General features: G+C 38.1%; 1 protein-coding gene across 7 annotated transcripts in view; it reads right to left on the minus strand.

Moving 5' to 3' along the window:
- Positions 1–19,103, minus strand: part of LOC126851015 (AF4/FMR2 family member lilli) — a 181,065-nt gene that overhangs the window by 54,551 nt on the left and 107,411 nt on the right. For all 7 annotated transcript variants that reach the window (XM_050594533.1, XM_050594539.1, XM_050594537.1 and 4 more), the window contains 3 exons: positions 17,218–17,793; positions 13,436–13,489; positions 3,298–3,393 (listed from right to left, as the gene is read on the minus strand). In XM_050594533.1, the coding sequence (XP_050450490.1) occupies positions 3,298–3,393; positions 13,436–13,489; positions 17,218–17,793 (726 nt within the window). The remainder of the gene's footprint in view (positions 1–3,297; positions 3,394–13,435; positions 13,490–17,217; positions 17,794–19,103) is intronic.

Raw genomic sequence — 19,103 nt, forward strand, 5'->3', positions numbered from 1 at the left:
GTCTCTCTCGGCTTCCGCATCCGAGTAATTTATAATGCTGCATCTCCCTTGATACCGTGGACCCTTCTCTCTCGGCATAATAGAAATTTATCGCGCGCTTTCGCGGCCCTTTACATACATTCTTGTAATCGCGAATGAAATAATATATCAGTCTCGGCGGCATTCCCGCGAAACTTCACGCGAAATAATCAACTTGCATCGTGTAATTAAATGCTTTTTGGGTACCGAGTAAATCAATATATCGTAATAAACTCAGATTAACAAATAACGCTACTACAAATTAATTGTATTTTTAAATTTCATACACATATATATGTATATATGAGTATTTATCAATAAATTTAATATTATTTATAATCAATAATTTATAAATAATAATTATTATATTACTATCAATTATAACAGAAATAAGATGACATAACAAAAATAAAAGCTATAAATTATTTCAGCGTATTTTATGCATATAACGTGAACACTAGGATTATAATACGCATTCACCTGCTAAGTTAAAACAGTGATTATGTCTACAAAACGCGGGGTATTATATCGCATAACGATTCCTTTCATCTGCAAAAGCGCGAAATCGGCCGCGGACAGATTCCACGTGCTGCACAATTTGGCGAATGGGTTCGCGCTATATTTCTCATTCCGGTAAGTCCGCGAGTAATTCTCGTGACGTTTGAGCAGGAAAAATGCCGGCAGCGATTTTGCATTCGCCCGTTATTACAATTTACTCGCGCGTGCGCGCAAAAAAGATCCTGGGTGGAAAAGGTATATATACGACGGTCCGAATTAATCCACTTTTACGAGGCCGATTTCGCCTCGTCTCTCATTTCCCTCTCTCTCTCTCTCTCTCTCTCTCTCTCTCTCTCTTTTCCCGCCTTTCTTCTTTCCTGCCTTTTTTACTGCGCGCACTTTTTTCCCAGCTCTTTGCCGCCGATTCTCTTCGCAGTTTTGTCGGCGGGATGGTAAAAACGGGAAACGAATTTATAGTACGCAATGTAGTCTCCTGCAGCGTATCGGGTTGCAAATATCACGCAAAGACCTATCAGACGTTGTAAATCAGTTTACGATGTTATAAAATGGCGGTAAGGCTGATGAAAGTTCCATAAAAATTGTCCGAAATCAAGTATTAATTTGCTAAGTAATGCGCATAAATTAGTTAACTTGCTTGCAAACTAGCAAATTTTTCCTCGATTATTATAAACTTTCTGATAAAACATGAGATATTTCATATTCTATTCTCTTTTTGTTTCTTTAATTTTTTCCTTTCCAGATTACATATTTAATATATAATTACATATTTTTATTGTTCTTCGTAAATTTATATATTCTGTCATCTTTTATATATAAACCCTTTTTTTGTCATTTTAGATTTTATTGCAAATGTTGAGAATGCGGAAGCTACAAATATTGAATAAAATCTAATAAGATTTAATAATTCTATATAACTGTAATACTGCGTATATTTAATAGAATGTATCTTCTATATTCAAAACAAAATAAAAAAATTTTATTTTGCTAACAGAGAGAGAGAGAGAGAGAGAATTGCGTTTCTTCATTTCCTATTAAAAATAAATTGCATTATTTCTTTTATGAAAATGTTTACTTGATTTACTTGATTACACAAAATATATAGATTTTTATATCAGAGAAAGTAGGAAATGTCACGATCGGAGAATGATAAAAAATAAGTCTAAAAAGAGAAATGAACAGACGGATTAGTTTCATCGGCAGTTTTATTTGCATAATGATTACCGCGTGTTTCGCAGTGCGGTCAAGCACGATGAAGTTTTTACGTTACCGCAAAAGAGACATCGCTGTAAAAGAAGAACGCACCCTGAATTAAACCGACGCTCTTACGAGGCTCACCGCATCCTCTTTCTCTCTCTCTCTCTCTCTCTCTCTCTCTCTCTATCTTTTTGCCAACGTCAACCCTGCCCCAATCTCGTCCCACCCTGAGCCGCGTTATGGCCGCTGCAGCTTTTGAGAGCAGCAAACGTTTGATACGTTGCCAAGTAGCACGGGGCCTAGCTCGAATTAATGCGATCCGAGACATTTCCCATCCGACCGACATTATTGCTCCAGAATTATTTCGCCCGTAGGTATCAATGTTCCGCTTGTCGAAACAATGTTTCAATAACAGTAACCGGGTGTTTATTCCAATCAATTAAACGCTCAATTAGACGATCAGTTAAACATGCCATAAACATCAGAGCCGCTAATTTCAATTGGCATAAAATAGTAGTCGCGTATTATCGCGAGACAGATTTACATTAAATATCAATTACAAGTAAAATAAATGCATCGACAAGTCATAAAATGTAAAACGCCCTTATCTTTCTTTATATATAATAATAGTTTGTAGTTAATATATGCGCAAATTGCTCACGTCTATGTTATCGTTGTGATTAAGTTTAGAGATTCAGTTTAGAGATTGGCGCGTTCGCAACTCTCGTAAAATGCTAATTCTTGCAAATAAGATATTACGCGAGACTTCTCTCGCTACGTATCACCTACGACGATACCTACGACGACTGGCCGTCTTTATATATACACGTGCACACGCGCCCAAACACACGCGCCCAAAACACACGCCACAAACGCGCTGCTTGACATCGTGCCAAGTGGCACGAACGAAATGTTGCCGTGATCGATATCACGCTTTTGAAATTATCACGCTCGCGAGAGACACGCACGAACTTAATCTCATATGTTTCGCACTCGTTCCTTTTGGTTGCCGCGAAAAAAATGTATGCTTTCGATAACGAAATTAATCTGTGCTTCTCATTGGAATGTTGCTCATTATCAACTACGAGTATATACAGCGTTCCTAGTTATCAATTGTTATCGTTGAGAAACTACTCAATATTGTGTGTCACAGATAGTTCTTTGAATTACCTAAATACGAATATCACGATTAATAATAATAATACAATGCTTAATAACCCTCGACTCTTTCCTCGTGTTAAGTAAAAAATTTGTTTCGATTTAAAATAAAAAAATTTATTTATATTTTACAATTCTTGTGTTTTAATTTTCTTTTTAATTTACTTTTGTTTTTCAAATAAGAAATTATAAGAAATGTTGTAACTGACATGGAAATAAAAATTTCCTACAGATCAAGTTGTGAAAGTTTCCTCTCTCATAAAATAGCTCGTAACTAGCAACGGAAGGATTAAGGGCATCCTCTTAGCAACCGTAAACGTCAAAGCGCTCTTTCAACCGGAGTAGTGATTACTCTCGATTCCCGTTTGCCATTTTGATCGGCGAGTGGGTGGATCAATCGATTCTTACCTTTGCAAGATGAGGGTTGAAGGTGAACTTGGATTCGTGCTCCTTTCGCGGTGTCTGCGCGATCGCCGTCAATGGTGTGAGTGGTACAGTCATCTCCTAAAATGGCAAAATAAAATGTGATTTACATTAGAACGAGGATCTTGCATCTATTTGTTTTTTTATAATATTTTATATTTCCAGAGAAAAATTTTCCCCTGAATAATTTTTTAAAAAAACTATATTCTTTTATTTTTAACAATACACGCTATTTGATTTTTATCGAAATAATATTTGAGAGTTTTTATTCAAACTTTCTTTAGTAAATCATGCATCCTAAAATAAAGCGGCTAAAAAAAGATAATGACAATATGTGACATGGGGACAATCAATGTACAAATATTGAGAGAAGATCTCGACGTAAAATTCGAGGTCGAATGACGAATCAATTCGTTCGCGCGCTTCTCGAACGACGACGACAAGAGAAAGAAGCGATCGCGACAACAACACATTTGCGTAATAGCGAGTGCGCAACTGGGGCACGATTACGTCAATGTCCACGAACAGAGTTACGTCGGACGGATTTCACACGACTGTTAAGTGTTCTACACGGACAACTGCTCTTATTAGCGCGCGCGCACATACAAACTAATGCAGATGACAACAACTTTTGTAAATCTAAAATTAAATTCCGTGGACGCAAGTTTTTATTTCCTGTTTAATTTCAATTACATTTTATTGAAATAGAATCTGTGTGAATTCCCATCACACTAAAATATTTTACATAAATAAGAAAATTTGAAAATAAATAGATCCAATGTCAATTTTTTTTTTTTTTTTAAACCGACTTTGAAATCGAAAATACACAGATGTAGCAGTAATATTTGTCGACAATTTAATATTCAATTAATAATGATAATAAAATTAACACATATTTCTGAACAAAATTGTTTTATCTATTTAAATGTAAAAGAGAGAAATATATATAAAATGTGAGACAGAAAAGTTAAATGTTTTCGAAGATAATTTGGTATGTGTATGTATAACATATTTGCCTTTGACATACATCCACGTATCTCCTACGCACATGACGCACATGCGTGCAGGACAGTGCAATGTCATCGGCATAAAGTCGCAAACTGTCAAACAATGCATCGCGTCTCGCGTCTCCCGCATCGAACGAGACGCTTTTTCCACGGACGAACGTCGTCGCGGCGCACAGGCCGATTCATTGACCCGCCGAGGAGATACCCGTCGACGGGAAACAAAGAGTCGACGAGACAAAGGACCTCGCGACTCGCGAAGTGCTTATGTTCTTATATGTGATCCACTCGCGAGAAATAAAATCCTAAAAGTCGGAAAAAATCTGAAAAGAATTAAAACGAGACTAAAAATCACTCTATTTTTTGAAAAAATACCTGCACGATACGATATTTGAATCGAATCGTGAATACCCGTAAAATTTGAATTTTAAAATTCGAATTTTCCTTAGCAAAAAGTAGAGAGAGAGAGAGAGAGAGAGTCATTCGTCACTATTTTTTACGAAATTTTAGCGACAATAAATATTGAATAAACAATAAGTTTCAATGATTTTAGAAAAGCATAATTTATTTACGTTTTTAAAGTTTAATTCGTGAGAAACGAATATAACTGAGAAATTTAATGCTTCAATTTCTATATGCAACTGTACATTCGTTTTTATCTCCTTTCTTTTTCATATAATACACAGAGTGAGCTCGATGCTTTAAATTTGATCGTGCTATTACAGATAAAAAACATATCAGTTCCTTTAACCTTTTTTTTTAAATTCAACGATCGCACACAAACGCTCAGATTTCTTACATACAACTATTTACCCGTAATTTAATGCCGCGGTCAATTTAATGCTTGGCTGCTTGCGGTGTAAAGATCCGCTCACATCATAAACATTTTGTTTCGGATTGTAGGAAAACGTGGCACGCATAATATCAATAATGTCGCATTCAAGAGAACGTATTGTTCTAGAAGGAAATTGCAGTGCAATTTCGTCCAATGCGAGGTATCATATTAGTACGACGGCCTGCGGAATACTAACGACGATATCTGCCGCGAAACGGAAACAAACGTTTCATGCTCTGGATACATATCCTCCTGTCAGTCTCAGCATATAAAATGTCAAATTACTCGATAAAACTGTGGACGTGCAACAAGTATCATCGACAACGGTAAAACTAATGCGCGCATCCGATAAAAATCTCTGGTTGTAATTAAAAACAGAGAAATCATTTAATTTGGAATTTCCTTCTCAAGAATTTAATAGAACGCGTCTTATTAATTAAAAACGCGAAGTTAATTAAAAATAAAATTTAAATAATTGTAATGTATCAAGAGTGTATTGTACATTTTACGATGTATGTGTGTATGTGTGTCGTGTATTACGGAATTCTCTTTCTTGCTCTTATTAAAAAAAAAAATGCCAAACTATAACTGTTATACGCATAATTATTCAAAGTTTGCTATGCACCGGCACATGCATTCTCTCTACGTAAACTTTAGTAGTCTTTCTCTCTCTCTCTCTCGCTCTCGCTATTATTACATACAAAACCGATACTCAATTATCGACAGACGATGGTCGCGCGTGTAGAGTATCGCCCAGAAAGTGAGTAATCGCCAACTCCCCGGAGTGCAATTTAATTTCGACTGCAGATCCATTGGTCCGTGAAACTTGTTACCGCGATGGAAACGCAGTAACGGCGACGCCGTCGTGCCGATAAAAGTCGACGGTTCGCAGGAAACGGACGAAAGGAAGGGAAACCCGAGCGAATATTGTCGCACGCTACCAGAGAACTGTCTCAGAAAGATGATTTTGTGCAAAAAGAAAAGAATTTAAAAAAAGAATTCTCGTTCAAACATTAAGAAATATATATGTAGAAACGCTAGAAAAAAACACTTTGTGTTTATTATATCTTAATAGATGTTACTTCTATTTAAAATAATTACCAAAGCTATTAATAATCACTTTCTTATCAGCTATTTTTCCAGCAAACTCGCGAAATGTCAAATTCTTTTTTCTCTACTTCATATGTATTTTTCTACTTTTAATAATAATTAAGATAAAATGCGTTCTCTATTTTCTGAAGGAAAGACACGTATTCATTCCTTGTTATAAAATTTTTCTGTATATTATATTATTATTGTTTTTAGACTCTAATTTAAATGCACACACATATATGGGGGCATAATTATACATTGGATTAAATATACACTGGCTTAAGTTTGAAAGAATTGTCAGTCTCTATTACGCTCTTTTAAGATTAATCCCACTTGTTATTCCCACCGGAGTGCGTGTGGTTGCAGTTTGTACCGCCACACGTGATGCGCGTGCGGCGCGTACCTAAGGACGAGCCGACGAAAAAAAGGTCTCGCATACCAACCAAGAAAGAGGCGAGAGAAAGAGAGAAAGGGATTCTTAATGGTTGAGTCACTCCGCTCGCTCGTGTCTCTCTCTCTCTCTCTCTCTCTCTCTCTCTTTTGTGTACGCGCGCGGATCATCATCGGACGGGCGTGTTTCGTGCGGGATGATTTACGCGAACCGATAATTTATTTCCGCGCCGCACGAAGGACGACATCGAGTTATGCAAATTGCACGCGCTACGAATGAGGAATTTATAGCGGTACGATATCGGACGAATAAACGTCGAATTCGCGATGAATAATGGACGCGGCGCGTCGCGCTAAGATTCGTACGGCGAAAATAAAAAGCGACGCGAAAAGAAAAGCTTCCGGGGTTAGCGGGAATGTAAACGTAGCTATACGAGCGTAGAGCTTATAATTTACCGTGACATGTAATTCCGAAATCTGTGTATGTGTTATAATAATAAACGTGATAAAAATAATTTTAAAATCATAAGATACGTGTTGCTCTTATCATTTCTCTTAAGCATTAAAGATTCGAATTTGTGACCTACTGTAGCTGGATAGAAAATCTTTCAAGCACTTCACCAAAAAGCTTCAAAGTTAGCCGATAGTCAATGGTGCGATAATCATATCAGCTGATAAAAGCAAGCGAACAAGAAATCCATGAGATGGAAACTCGAAAATGGCGAAATATTTGCAAGTAGCACCTGCTCGTTACGTTAAAGCACAATTTTTCTGTGTCTCCTACCGCTTTGATAAGTTGCGTCAATCTCTCTCGACGCATTAACAAATTATCCTGTAACTTGCATGCCCTGGCTTTTACATCGTAATTTTTATATTCGCAATACAACAACAGCTTCTTGTCATAGATCAATGAAAAATTGAATTAAATGCTATATTATCTCGCGCAGTATTTAAAAGTTCAGTGTCAAAGATCTTTATAAATCTCAAATTGGATTTCGTAAAATTAAACACTAAGTCCGTCAGAAAATAAAATAAATAAAATAAAATACATTTTCCTTCTATCTTTCGTTTTTATTTGTAAAGTGGAATTCGCTACATGCTCTTTTCAAGATTAAATGATTACATTAGCAACTTCGGGCTATACTAGACATGCCAAGTTAATTCCGCACTTAGCATTACTACCAATTCAAACTTTCTGATGTAATTACGTTTAAAATGTCTTTCAAAAATTAAACTGTTAATAAATCTATTGATCGTTCTTTTTTTTTTCTTAAAGAATTATATTGTCTTCAATCTTTTATAAACATATTCAAGAAAAATTAAATTAAAATTTTATCTACAAAAGGTGTTTAATCAAAGCTTGGAGGAAATTCCCCCAAAAGAATTCCGACTTTTTCCGGATGGTAGACACTTTGGTAGAGTACATACGTTGTATGTAATGCCGGTAATTACGCTAGACACGCGAGAAGGAGCGAAAACCCGTTACGGAGGCACCAGCCGGTGGCACTGCACTCGGCACAATTGCACTTGCCATCTCTCAGCCTTCCCTCTTTCCCTTGAGGAACCCTCAAGATGAGATCGATCGCTAAACGTTATAACGATCTGTATATTTTTCGCACATCTCTATAAATAATATCAATACAAAGCTCGTATTCCGCAATTTTTTATCAATTTCAGTTCTATTCGATATACTAAAAACGTGTATAGATAAGTTCTATTAAATTAAATTAAATTCTATACATATCAGAAATTTATTTAATCGATTTCTATATGCAAGAAATTTTTTAGATTATCATAAATTTTAAAAGGTGAAAAAAATGCATGCGAAGGTTTATCTTCTTCTTAACTATCTTTAAATAAAAAAAAATAAAAATAAATAAAAAATTATCTATGTATCAAGAAAATAAAGCAATCACTCTGTTTCATTATATTCATGATAATAGTAAAGCATAAAAAGTTAAAGATCTTGTAATTATATCGAATTGAAATTCCCGGCTTTGCACGCTTTTAAGATGGTTTTGATAAGTCTTAAATTAACAGAATCGACAATGAATTGACCTCGTTAACATTCGACCTAAATCCTCGACGTGCGTGTTTAACGAATCCGATTAAATATGCACCACTTCATTGTTTCTCGCGCGAGTTTCTCTCTCTGAACGTATTTAATTCATCGCACGAGTGTCACCAATCAATGTGCGTAATGTACGCACATTCCGCGATTGACATTTCCACGTTCTCGATAACAGACTCGTTACAAGCTCCGACTGTTGTGGTTAAACCAGAATCGATCCGACGCCCAGGTCACGTAGCGATGACAGTTGATAGAAAATAATCAGACGTATATTGCAACGACAAGGTGTTGCAAAATTCCTTAAAAAATGCATTCGATCACCGTTTCGTACGAACAAAAGTCCATCACACGCGAAAGCGATTATTAATTCAATGTCATTCGATACATATAACCGTCACACCTATCTGGGTCATGGCTTTTCGCCGCGCCGTTCGGGAGGGGGCGATAAATCGCTACATTAGCGTCCACCAAGATTTCGTTATTGCGCCGCAGTCCGGCGGAAAATGAACGATTATTAACGAGACCAATTGACACCTAATGGTTTTAAAAGCCTTGGAAATTGGCGTCCGGCCAAACGCGGAAATTCGTTTCTATACACGATGTAAAAATTGAATATCGAAATCCCGAGCAGTCTCACAGATATCGTAATACGAATGCGTGCATTTTAGCCTTAAACTCGTCTCTCGTTCGATAAAAATCGAGAATGTTTAATGCAAATAAAATTCGATAAAAATTTTCCAATTCAGATTTTGAATTATCAGTCAAGAATGTTGCAACTCTTTCGCGTGGCCAATGTGAAAAGCTAAAAATTCCTATACGCGGAGACAAAAGCGCGCGAGGACGGGCGAAGGGGGTGTCCCGAATCTAAGACAAAAACATGCGAAATAAAGCGAGAAGGGATGGTCGTGAAAGTACGCGAAGCTAGTTGGCCAGAGAGCGGTCGTCGCCGTCGTCGGCGAGTGCAATTAGCAGTCGCATTTACGATGCCTACTGGCGCAACTCTCGTATTTTCCCACGGGCAGAGCCGTGAGAATAATTCATGGACTTCTGACGGTGCTCCTGTACCAAACGCCAAAGCGACGAGAGGAATGAGGAGAGGGAGATTTTCAGAGGCAAAACTGTACCGGCCACTCGGTATATAGAGGCAGCATCGTCATAAATTTGTGCTGAAAGTGGAAAAGCCCCGCGAGGGCGAGGCGCCTCGTTGTATACGAGCCTGCCTTGTTAAACAAATGAGGAAGGAAAGAGAAGGATGCACAGTAGCAGCTTCTTTATAGTAATGCGGTCACTCTTTCTTTAAAAGAATTAATAATATTGCGTTTTCGCATTTCTCTCTCTCTCTCTCTCTTCTCTGTGTTTACTTCTCTGCGTTGTGTTTGAAAATTGGGGAATATTATACACTCTTTCGTGATTATTATATTTTTAACGTAAAATATTTTAATAATTGATATAGATTTGAACAAAAAAACTTCGTTGCTGCAAAAGTATCCTAAAGATCTACAGTTAAAGTAAGCTTGAAGTTAACTCGGAAACATCATTAAAAAACTTTCTTCCCGTTTTTATTATTGAATAATTTTAGAGAATTTAACTCGGACTGAAATTTTTTTTCCTAAAGAGAAATTCTCGAGAGATTCCCGTGGTTTCACGCGAACCGTGTGAAACGAAAGTATCAATCATGAGCGAGCAAGGTGTGCGGAGCGACGTCAATCCGGCGACGCGGGAGTGGAATTGATACTGTCACAACGTTACGACTGCTGCTGGGGGTTCGGTGTTATCGGAGCCCGTAATCGCCATTAAACCATATCCATAAATTAGCATACGATCCCGTCGCGACCCCTAACTCGTTTCGCTTGATCCTCCAGCAACCCCACTAGCGGTAGCGCAGTAGACTGCTAAAATCCCGTTATATACTCGGATGTCGAATCCAGAGAACGACACGGAGAGAGAGAGAGAGAGAGAGAGAGAGAGAGAGAGGGACGTCGAGAATTACCCGTAGAATTCGTGGGTGATCAAAGGATTAGGATCCGTGCGGGCTGATTATTTTCGGCTCGACGTCACGGGGACAATGTCATGTGTCGTTGGAAAAATGACATGACAATCGGCGTAAATCATTGCGTCAGACACGCCGAGAGAATGTCGGAGAGAGTACTCGTCGCTCCTCTCGTTCGTTCACCGTTTTCACACTCGTGAAAATTTCAACGTAGGTGTCTCTCGTCGCGCGCACGTGCGCCGCGCGCGAATGGCGTTATAAATTCACATGTCGTTCTGAAACGTTTACCCTTCCGTTTACCCTTCGCTGAATTCCATTTACGACCGTAATTACTTATCCCGGATAATCTAGCCGATTCGCCGTATTCATCGATCTAAGGTGTATGCCTTTTATAATCCGTAATTCCATAACGTATACTTTGTAATGTTATTATTATTCGCACTTTCTAAAGAGGATAATGTGATAGTTGTGTTTAAATGTTTTTTAAACTTTCGTATTAAATTCTATTACATAGTTAAATGTCAAAAAGTAATTCGAATAATAAAATTCGCAAAATATAATTATTAAAACAAATATAAAACAAAATATAAAACACATATAAAACTCAAATATAATTTTATATTCAAAACAACAATTAATATTACTCCAAATTATAACTTTGCATTAAATTGAAATTTTCAAAAAAATTCCCGCGGCCCAAAGGACTCTGTCATCCTCTTTTCTTATCGCTTCCTTTCTGGCTTCGAGGAAGTAATCTAAGTTCGCGTGTCTCACCCTGCCGATAGGATCGCGAATGAGTACGTACAAGAGGCTTTCCACGATGCGGCAACAAACGAAGAAGATGCGCATTCCCATTGTCAGAGCGCAAGTCCGGAGCTCTCTCTCTCTCGGCGAGAGAAGATGCGTTCTTTACCACCGTAATTCCGTTTCTCACAGCGCGTAAACAGCCGTGCTTTCCGCGCGACTGCCGTTTTTGCTGCTGGGCATTTAGAAAAGTATTTACGATCTCGCGTGAGGCGATTGTCATAATCGTATCATCTGAGCGCGAATAATAGTAGGTGTTTACTTGCTTTACAATAAAAAAATAATAATAAAGAATTGTTGAGAAAAATACAGAATACACATACACACGCATTATTTTCTTTACTATTTAAAATATTAAAATATTTACTATTAAAATATTATATTACTTATGTTATACTTATACATACTGGAAATAATTATCAATGGATATATTATATCATATAAAAATATTTATATTTCATATAAAAATATATATATTTCGTATATTAAAAAAAAATAAAATGTCAACAACAATATTGACATTTATGTTTATAAACTGTTTATACACGACTTTTTGAGATTAATATTCGAAGTATTTGAATACCCCATATGCTAGTATATTTTGTGTATGAAAATAATGCAATAAATAATCATGATTATAGATCGTCTATCTCTACTGTCAAACAACTTTTCACGGATGTGACAAGACTGCCTGGGAAAGCCTTCACGTGGAGATGCTTTAATGAATTTTCTATTAACAAGTCATTGAAGCGCATAAGAGACAGTAAAGCAGCTTCGATCGTCAAATGAACGTAAAGGTTTCATTCAAGCACTGAAATATTTATTGACATTTTTCAATAATTTTAAATTTTCCACGAGTTACTCGACTAATAACTAAGCGAAACAACGAACAGTACGTTTAAAAGCGAGATCAAGATTTCAAGATTAATTAATAACAAACTTAAAGAAATCAGAGAGTAGTCGCTCCGTAAACCGCGAACGACGATAACGGCGCTTTCATCGCACTTTTCGCTCGGAAGAACTTTTGCAGGAAGCGCGGAGAAAAACTTCGCAAGTAAGAGCGGAAAAATCACCGACAAGTAAGATAAATGCAATCTCCTTTCTTAATTTCTAGATTAACGGAGAGTACCGAGGAAGACTCGGTACTTTTAGTTGGAAATCGACAGAAGTCGAACGTAGATTTTCTATCGACAAAAAAAAAAAAGGCAAACACAATCTTCCCTCAAGGGAGATACTATCACCGACAAATCTCGTCGCGTCTTTCTCTGCTTAATTCACGTAAAAGGGGAACATAAACTCTTCTTATCCCGAGAATGCGAGATAAATTTGTTCGCGTTTGCGTATAAATACAAAAAAAGTCTATATCTTCGTTTCCGAAAATCGCGACAACTGCTGGCCGCGAGAAAGTTGTACGTCACTTCTCGTGGAGTTTCGATTAACGGGAAATCGAGAACGTTTATCTCACGAAGACGTGACATAATATCGCCGTCGAAGATCGGACGCGCCGGAGGTGAACGAAGAATGGTAAATCGATTCGATACAAGATAGCCTTGTATCGGCGAGAAGATTGACTTATTGATCGAGCATGAACCTCCCATCGAGATGGGAAAGAGAACTCGACATTGGGGAGCTTGGCGATCTTACGTCTCGTAACGTTCGATCCTGTGTTTATCCGCATGAAAGTGCTCACACACATAGAGCTGTTCTTCAATCAATTTTCAGAACAAATCGCAAATATTTGGCTAATATTTTATTTCGCAAAATTTTATAGAATTTTTAACTGATTTCTCCGATGCTCTGCGTCATTTGCGCAATTTTTTTATGCTTTATGCGAGACAAAAAATTTACTCTTACTGTACTAATTTTGTAATTATTTATAGCCCTGCTATAATAATTGTTTAAATATAAAATTTAATTTTTCTTTATAAAGAACTTACCTTCAGAATGTTCTCCACATCTGTGCTGTCAATTGATGATCGCGAATTCGACCCCTGAAAAAAAAAAAAGAAAAGATTAAAAAGATGTACTTTTATGATTGTATCACGTAACTCATCCATCTTTATTTTATCTTTATTCCATATATACTATTATTAAAATATAGATTTAAATAAAATGTACGATACAAGGAGATAAATGTTTATAAAATAAAATTATGTGAAAAAATTGTTCAAATTCGAATTCAATTTTTTCTTCAAGACTAAAGTTAAAGTTGAGATTCACTTTGTCGATAGATCGAAATCCCCTTCTGGCACGCGAAGAGTAAATTCAAAATATCTCGTACGCGTTTCCGGAGCTAATTTGCACGAGAAGAGAATCCGCTCTTCTCGCGAGATTTCTCCACGATTTATCACGAGCCTCCTCGAGCGATCATTAATCAACAACGTCGGGACGGAAATGGGGAGAAGGCATTGAAAAGGGTGCGGACTGCGAGTGAGACGAGTGGGAGGACACGTTCCGAAGGGTGGTATTACGAATAACGGCGAGTAGTCATTCGCAGAAAGAAAACGCGAGAACAATAGCGAATGCGTGAGATGGCTGAAACGACGGATGAAAATGGGGAAGGGGGCATATCATGGAATACGAGGGTTGAGAGTGTCTACCAACTTTTAGCCGGAGGACAGCACGTCGAGGAGAACGGGGTGAAAAACGGAGGCGGACGAGACTGGATAATCACGGAAAAGGAACGAGCGGAAAAGGGGAAAAGCGGAGAGAGGGGAAACCGAGAAAGAGAAACGAGAGATATAGCTGTATAAATCTACAAGCAATATAAGAAATTATGGATTCCAATGAATCTTATTTAAACCTGTTGACAGAGACTGTTTAATTTCGAATCTTAATTTTCTCATGCTTATCTTTAAGCTATATTTATTTATATGTATAAAAAATATGTAACAACGTACAAAGAAATAAAGTTTAACTTCTTTAAATATATTTGATAAAATGAAGATATTGATATTAGCGATAAGAAAAAGGAGCATAAAAGAATCGAAATGAGAAATGACAATGGAAAAAGAAATTGAGGGAAAGGTGACACTGAAAAGAAAAATCCCGGATATATTGCTTTCATTAATGGTGTAACGTCCAACGATACTTGGCTTACGAATTTACCCCCTCGTTGACAACCGCATGCCCCGTCCCTCCTCTCCCTTTCGCCTTCTTCGCGCGTAATTCCGAACCAATTTCGCGGATGAGAACGAATGGCCAACGACTCTCGGCAGCGAACGATTCGTCGTCCATTGTCAAAGAAAAGGGATAGAGAAAAGAAATGCTGGCTCAAGATAGAATGAGCACTACTAGAGGAACGATTACGTGGACAAACGGGAATCAATTTTCCAGAAGAACGCAAGAGAGAGAGAGAGAGAGAGAGAGAGAGAGAGAGAGAGAGGGATGAGATGTACTCAGAACCTAGCCGGCTCTAATTGTACAAGTACTCGTGGAAAGAGAAGCATTCTGATCGTCTCGATGGGCAAGGGAGTGTGAGCGAAAGGGAGAAGGACGAAGAGACGAAGGAGACACGATCGATAGTCAATCTCAATGAAATTTGCACCTCGAGAAGCCACGCGTAATAGGATCCGCCGTCTCGAAACTTCCCCTCCCGTCCCCCTATCTGGACCTCCCCCGCCTCAGGTGGATTTCCATTGAAAAGCAATTCATTCTCTGTCAACGAGCCTGTCGAGCCAACTGGTTTCGTTTGATACCTCGCCGGATGATCACGAAGTAGAGATTCAATGTGGAGAGGAGGAAGAGAGGAGGGGAAAGGAAAGATAATAACCTCTTTATTATGGCTCCACGGTGATTAATGCCGTAGCTGCTTGATCTTTCTCCTGCGATTTGCGGCCGAGGAGAAAAGGAGCATCTCGTGATTCACTCGTTTGAACGCGAAAATGATGTATTGCGCACAAGATGTCGAAGAGTGATTGATAATTGAAGATTTTGATGCGGTAAAGAGAATAATTCAAAGTGCCGTTAATTTTTAAAAGCAGCTTTCGTGTATTCAATACATTGTTATTGTCTGCCGTTAAATTAAAAAAAAAAAAATATTTCGCAAAAATATATGGAATAAATTAATTATAAAATATGTTTATTTCAATTAATCAACAATCGAATATGTATAGAAGAAATTAGCAATTTATAAGTGTCGACGATTAAAATATTATAATAAAATTATTTATTATATTTGAATCGCCGATACTACAAATTGCTATAATCTTCTTCATACATATTCGATTTATTCGGTTAATTGAAATTTCGAAATTACTTAATTTTTTACATGGATAATATCACCGAAATAAAAATCTTCAATTTATTTGAAATTATCGTTATTAATATTATAAAAAATTTATGCAAAATAGAGAGTAATATGCAGCTAGATTAGCGATGGCATAATGATTCTTAGCAACTTGTTAATTTCGACAGTGTCTCGTTTAATAAAGTGCGACAATAGCGTCGACTGTCGCGGAAACTTCGCTCTTAATCTTCTTACGTGACAAATAATCGCAACTCTGGCGAGACACGCTATTAAAGTAGTTCGAGACTTTGTGAGTCTGGCATCATTGCGACGTCACCGCCGCAAGACTCGTGTTGTACTTATCGAAAAGCCTCTAATATGTCTATTGATAGTGCATTAAACGGAAAATCAATAGGGGCGATAGATTCTAAAATTCGTAAATATTAATCTTCTAAATAAAATAACTCCCACATATGTTTTTTGTTATAATTTAAATAGAATGTTACATACACTGATCAATTAATTTCGATAATTAATTTCAAATGCTCCGCGAAAATTTACACAGATAGATATTTTATCATATATATATATATATATAATACGAAAAAATTAACAAAGTAAAAAAAATCTAAAATAATGTAAATTATTGTATATGAAACTGCATATTCTTAAAATAGTGTTCATTTTTTTTAACGCTGAACGTATCAATTATGAAAATCGTCGCACGATTGATTATTTTTCGATACCATAACGAAAGTTATTTTAGATTAATCTTCTCGCTTCTCGACGTGCATATCAAATATATTAAAAATTGCATATAATCTCTACATTGATTTTCTATTCAAGCCTTCGCGCGCGTGCGATTAAATATTTTTAATTATTTTTACATTATCACACAACAATAAAATTCTCTCTCATTTGTGAAAGAATTAATAAAAATAATAAAATAATCAATAACAGAAAAAATTATTTTTTTTATTTAAAAAGCTCTAAGAGAGAGAATTTCATAATTTTTAATTTAAAATAAATAAATAAATATATCAAAAAACTTTCTTATTCCCTGATTGCGTGTCTATACTTCCTTACATTGATCTTAATCTTTTTATATATTTCTCCTTTTTCATAATCACCATGACTTTCGTGAGAGATTTTCATAATTCTTACCGACATAAAACTTTTATTCACAATGATATCAATCATTATATTAATACTCTGCTATCGTTCATTCAACCCCATGGTATCGATATCACAGGAAACACGCGATTTCCGAAACACCCCGTGTGTAAACAATCTCTGCTCGAAACGAAACAATCAAAACCGTTACTTCCGAAAGACTATTATATCGTCCATTCTCTGGAGGGACGAACAATCATCACGCACGTAGATCGCGTTCCAAACGATCGTAAAACCAATGTATTGACAATCATCGCGCGCGAAAAGGGCGAAGAGGGAGAAAGATACAGAGAGAGAAATGCAAAAATCGATACTCACGTTAACCTCGATCAGCTTTAGCCGGCCGGCGAATTGAGTACGGCTGGCGAGACCGCCGCCGAAATTGCTACCGACGACACCACCACTCCCGCCACCGGAATTGCCTCCAACCGGCAAAGAGCCATTGCTCCCTACGAGGGCGGGCGGTACGTGCGGGGGTACGAGGGGCGGGGGGCCCTTGGCCGGAAGTAAGCCGTGGTTGCGATGATCGTTACTGCCTCCGCCGTGCTTGACCGGCTGACCGGGATAGCCACCCCGGCCGCCGTAGGGCGGCTTGCCGTCGGCGGGTTTGACGAAGCCGCCCCGTTGTTGGTGGCTCGTGGCCGACGAGCCGCCGGCTGAGCAGGAAGACGAGGAGCCGCTCGATCCCCTGAGTCCGCCGGGTTTCTTAAACTCCTGCCCCGAAGACGGGGAACAGTTTCTGCCTGTGCTGGACTTGTGGGCGGAGGGCGTCGGCGAGGGCGCTGGGCTCTGCGGGATGCCGTCGATGCCGATCAGACGTTTAGGCTCATCCAGCAGATGCTTCACTAGGTGATAGTTGCCCAGCTTAGACTGGATTTGCGGATCGGGATCGGCCTGAAATGAAGCAATGATAAAGAGACGTTAATGTGACGTGTGAGCAGAATATCTCATTATATTGTATCTATGCAATATGTATATCCTCGAACTTGAAAATAATCCTTAAGTGCCTTACGTGGAAAATAAAAAAAAATCGTTATATTTTTGATTCATGCAAGCTTGATATTGAATCTTGAGCATTTAATAATTCCAGATCACACGTATTTATGAAATTAACTTGCTTTATAAAAGAGAAGAATGTAAATAAAAAAGGAAAACTCCGCCCGGTGCGAATTAACCCAACGTAAGCACTCAAGGATTTAAATGCATTTTCACGTAATTTAGATTTCTCGTCAAATCATATTTTAATGTCAGATTCTTCGGCGAGTTATATTACCAATTACCGCGTTTTTAATTAAAGGATCACGTGGAGGTTCTCAATTAACTTAACAAATGTCACACAGAAGCTGTGTGCTAATTGCTGCTTAAATCTTCCACCGAGAGAAATTCATTTCGTCGCCGCGAATGAAAATCGCGTACTGTTTAGGCGTAAAACGCCTAAACTGGAACACGATGCGAGGCGTGACAACGATATATGCATAACGAATCAATCATGTCACGGTGTGGCGCGCTCCGTAAAGCTCGCCCGTCATTTATCAAACAAAGATCAGCAGCGAGACTTAGCAGCGCGACGCAGCAGCGATCGAAACCGCAGTCGCCGATGCAGTCTGCGACTCAACAATCGTCGTGTGTTTCACCGCATATATGTAACACACATATAAACACATACATATATGTACGTTCGCGCGCTGATTGCACGGGCAATTAGCAAAAATTAATGCGCCGAGGAACAGGCGGCTGCCGAGTTTACGACACACAGTGTTCGACTGTGGTAATTTAGCGTATAGTGCGCGCACGCTAATATGAATCACGTTGTTGTACGTGGGCAATAATACAATCGTCTGTTCTATTCTGAAGCCCTCTCTCTCTCTCTCTCTCTCTCTCTCTCTCTCTTTCAGCAAGCAATCGCGCATTTCGTCTTTGTCCGTTAAGGACAATGAGATCGAATCGCGGTTTAAAAAGGAGGTCTCGCGCGCGCGGGAGGAGAAAGAGGTAGAACTTAACGTGATTAATGAGCGCCGCTATAAATCACGTCCGCTTGTTAGCGCCGGAAGACTTTTTCGCGCTTGCCGATCGCGCGCCCTTGTAATGAAGGTGCGCGCCCTCCTTGATGCGGATGCGCTCGATTCGGGATTTCGGAAAGCAACTCGGCGCGCGTGAAATTCTTGCGCGTACTTGGAGAATAATGGCATCGACGACAACGGGTA

The sequence above is a fragment of the Cataglyphis hispanica genome, chromosome 7, assembly GCF_021464435.1.
Source record: "Cataglyphis hispanica isolate Lineage 1 chromosome 7, ULB_Chis1_1.0, whole genome shotgun sequence".
NCBI classification, from domain to species: Eukaryota; Metazoa; Arthropoda; class Insecta; order Hymenoptera; family Formicidae; genus Cataglyphis; species Cataglyphis hispanica.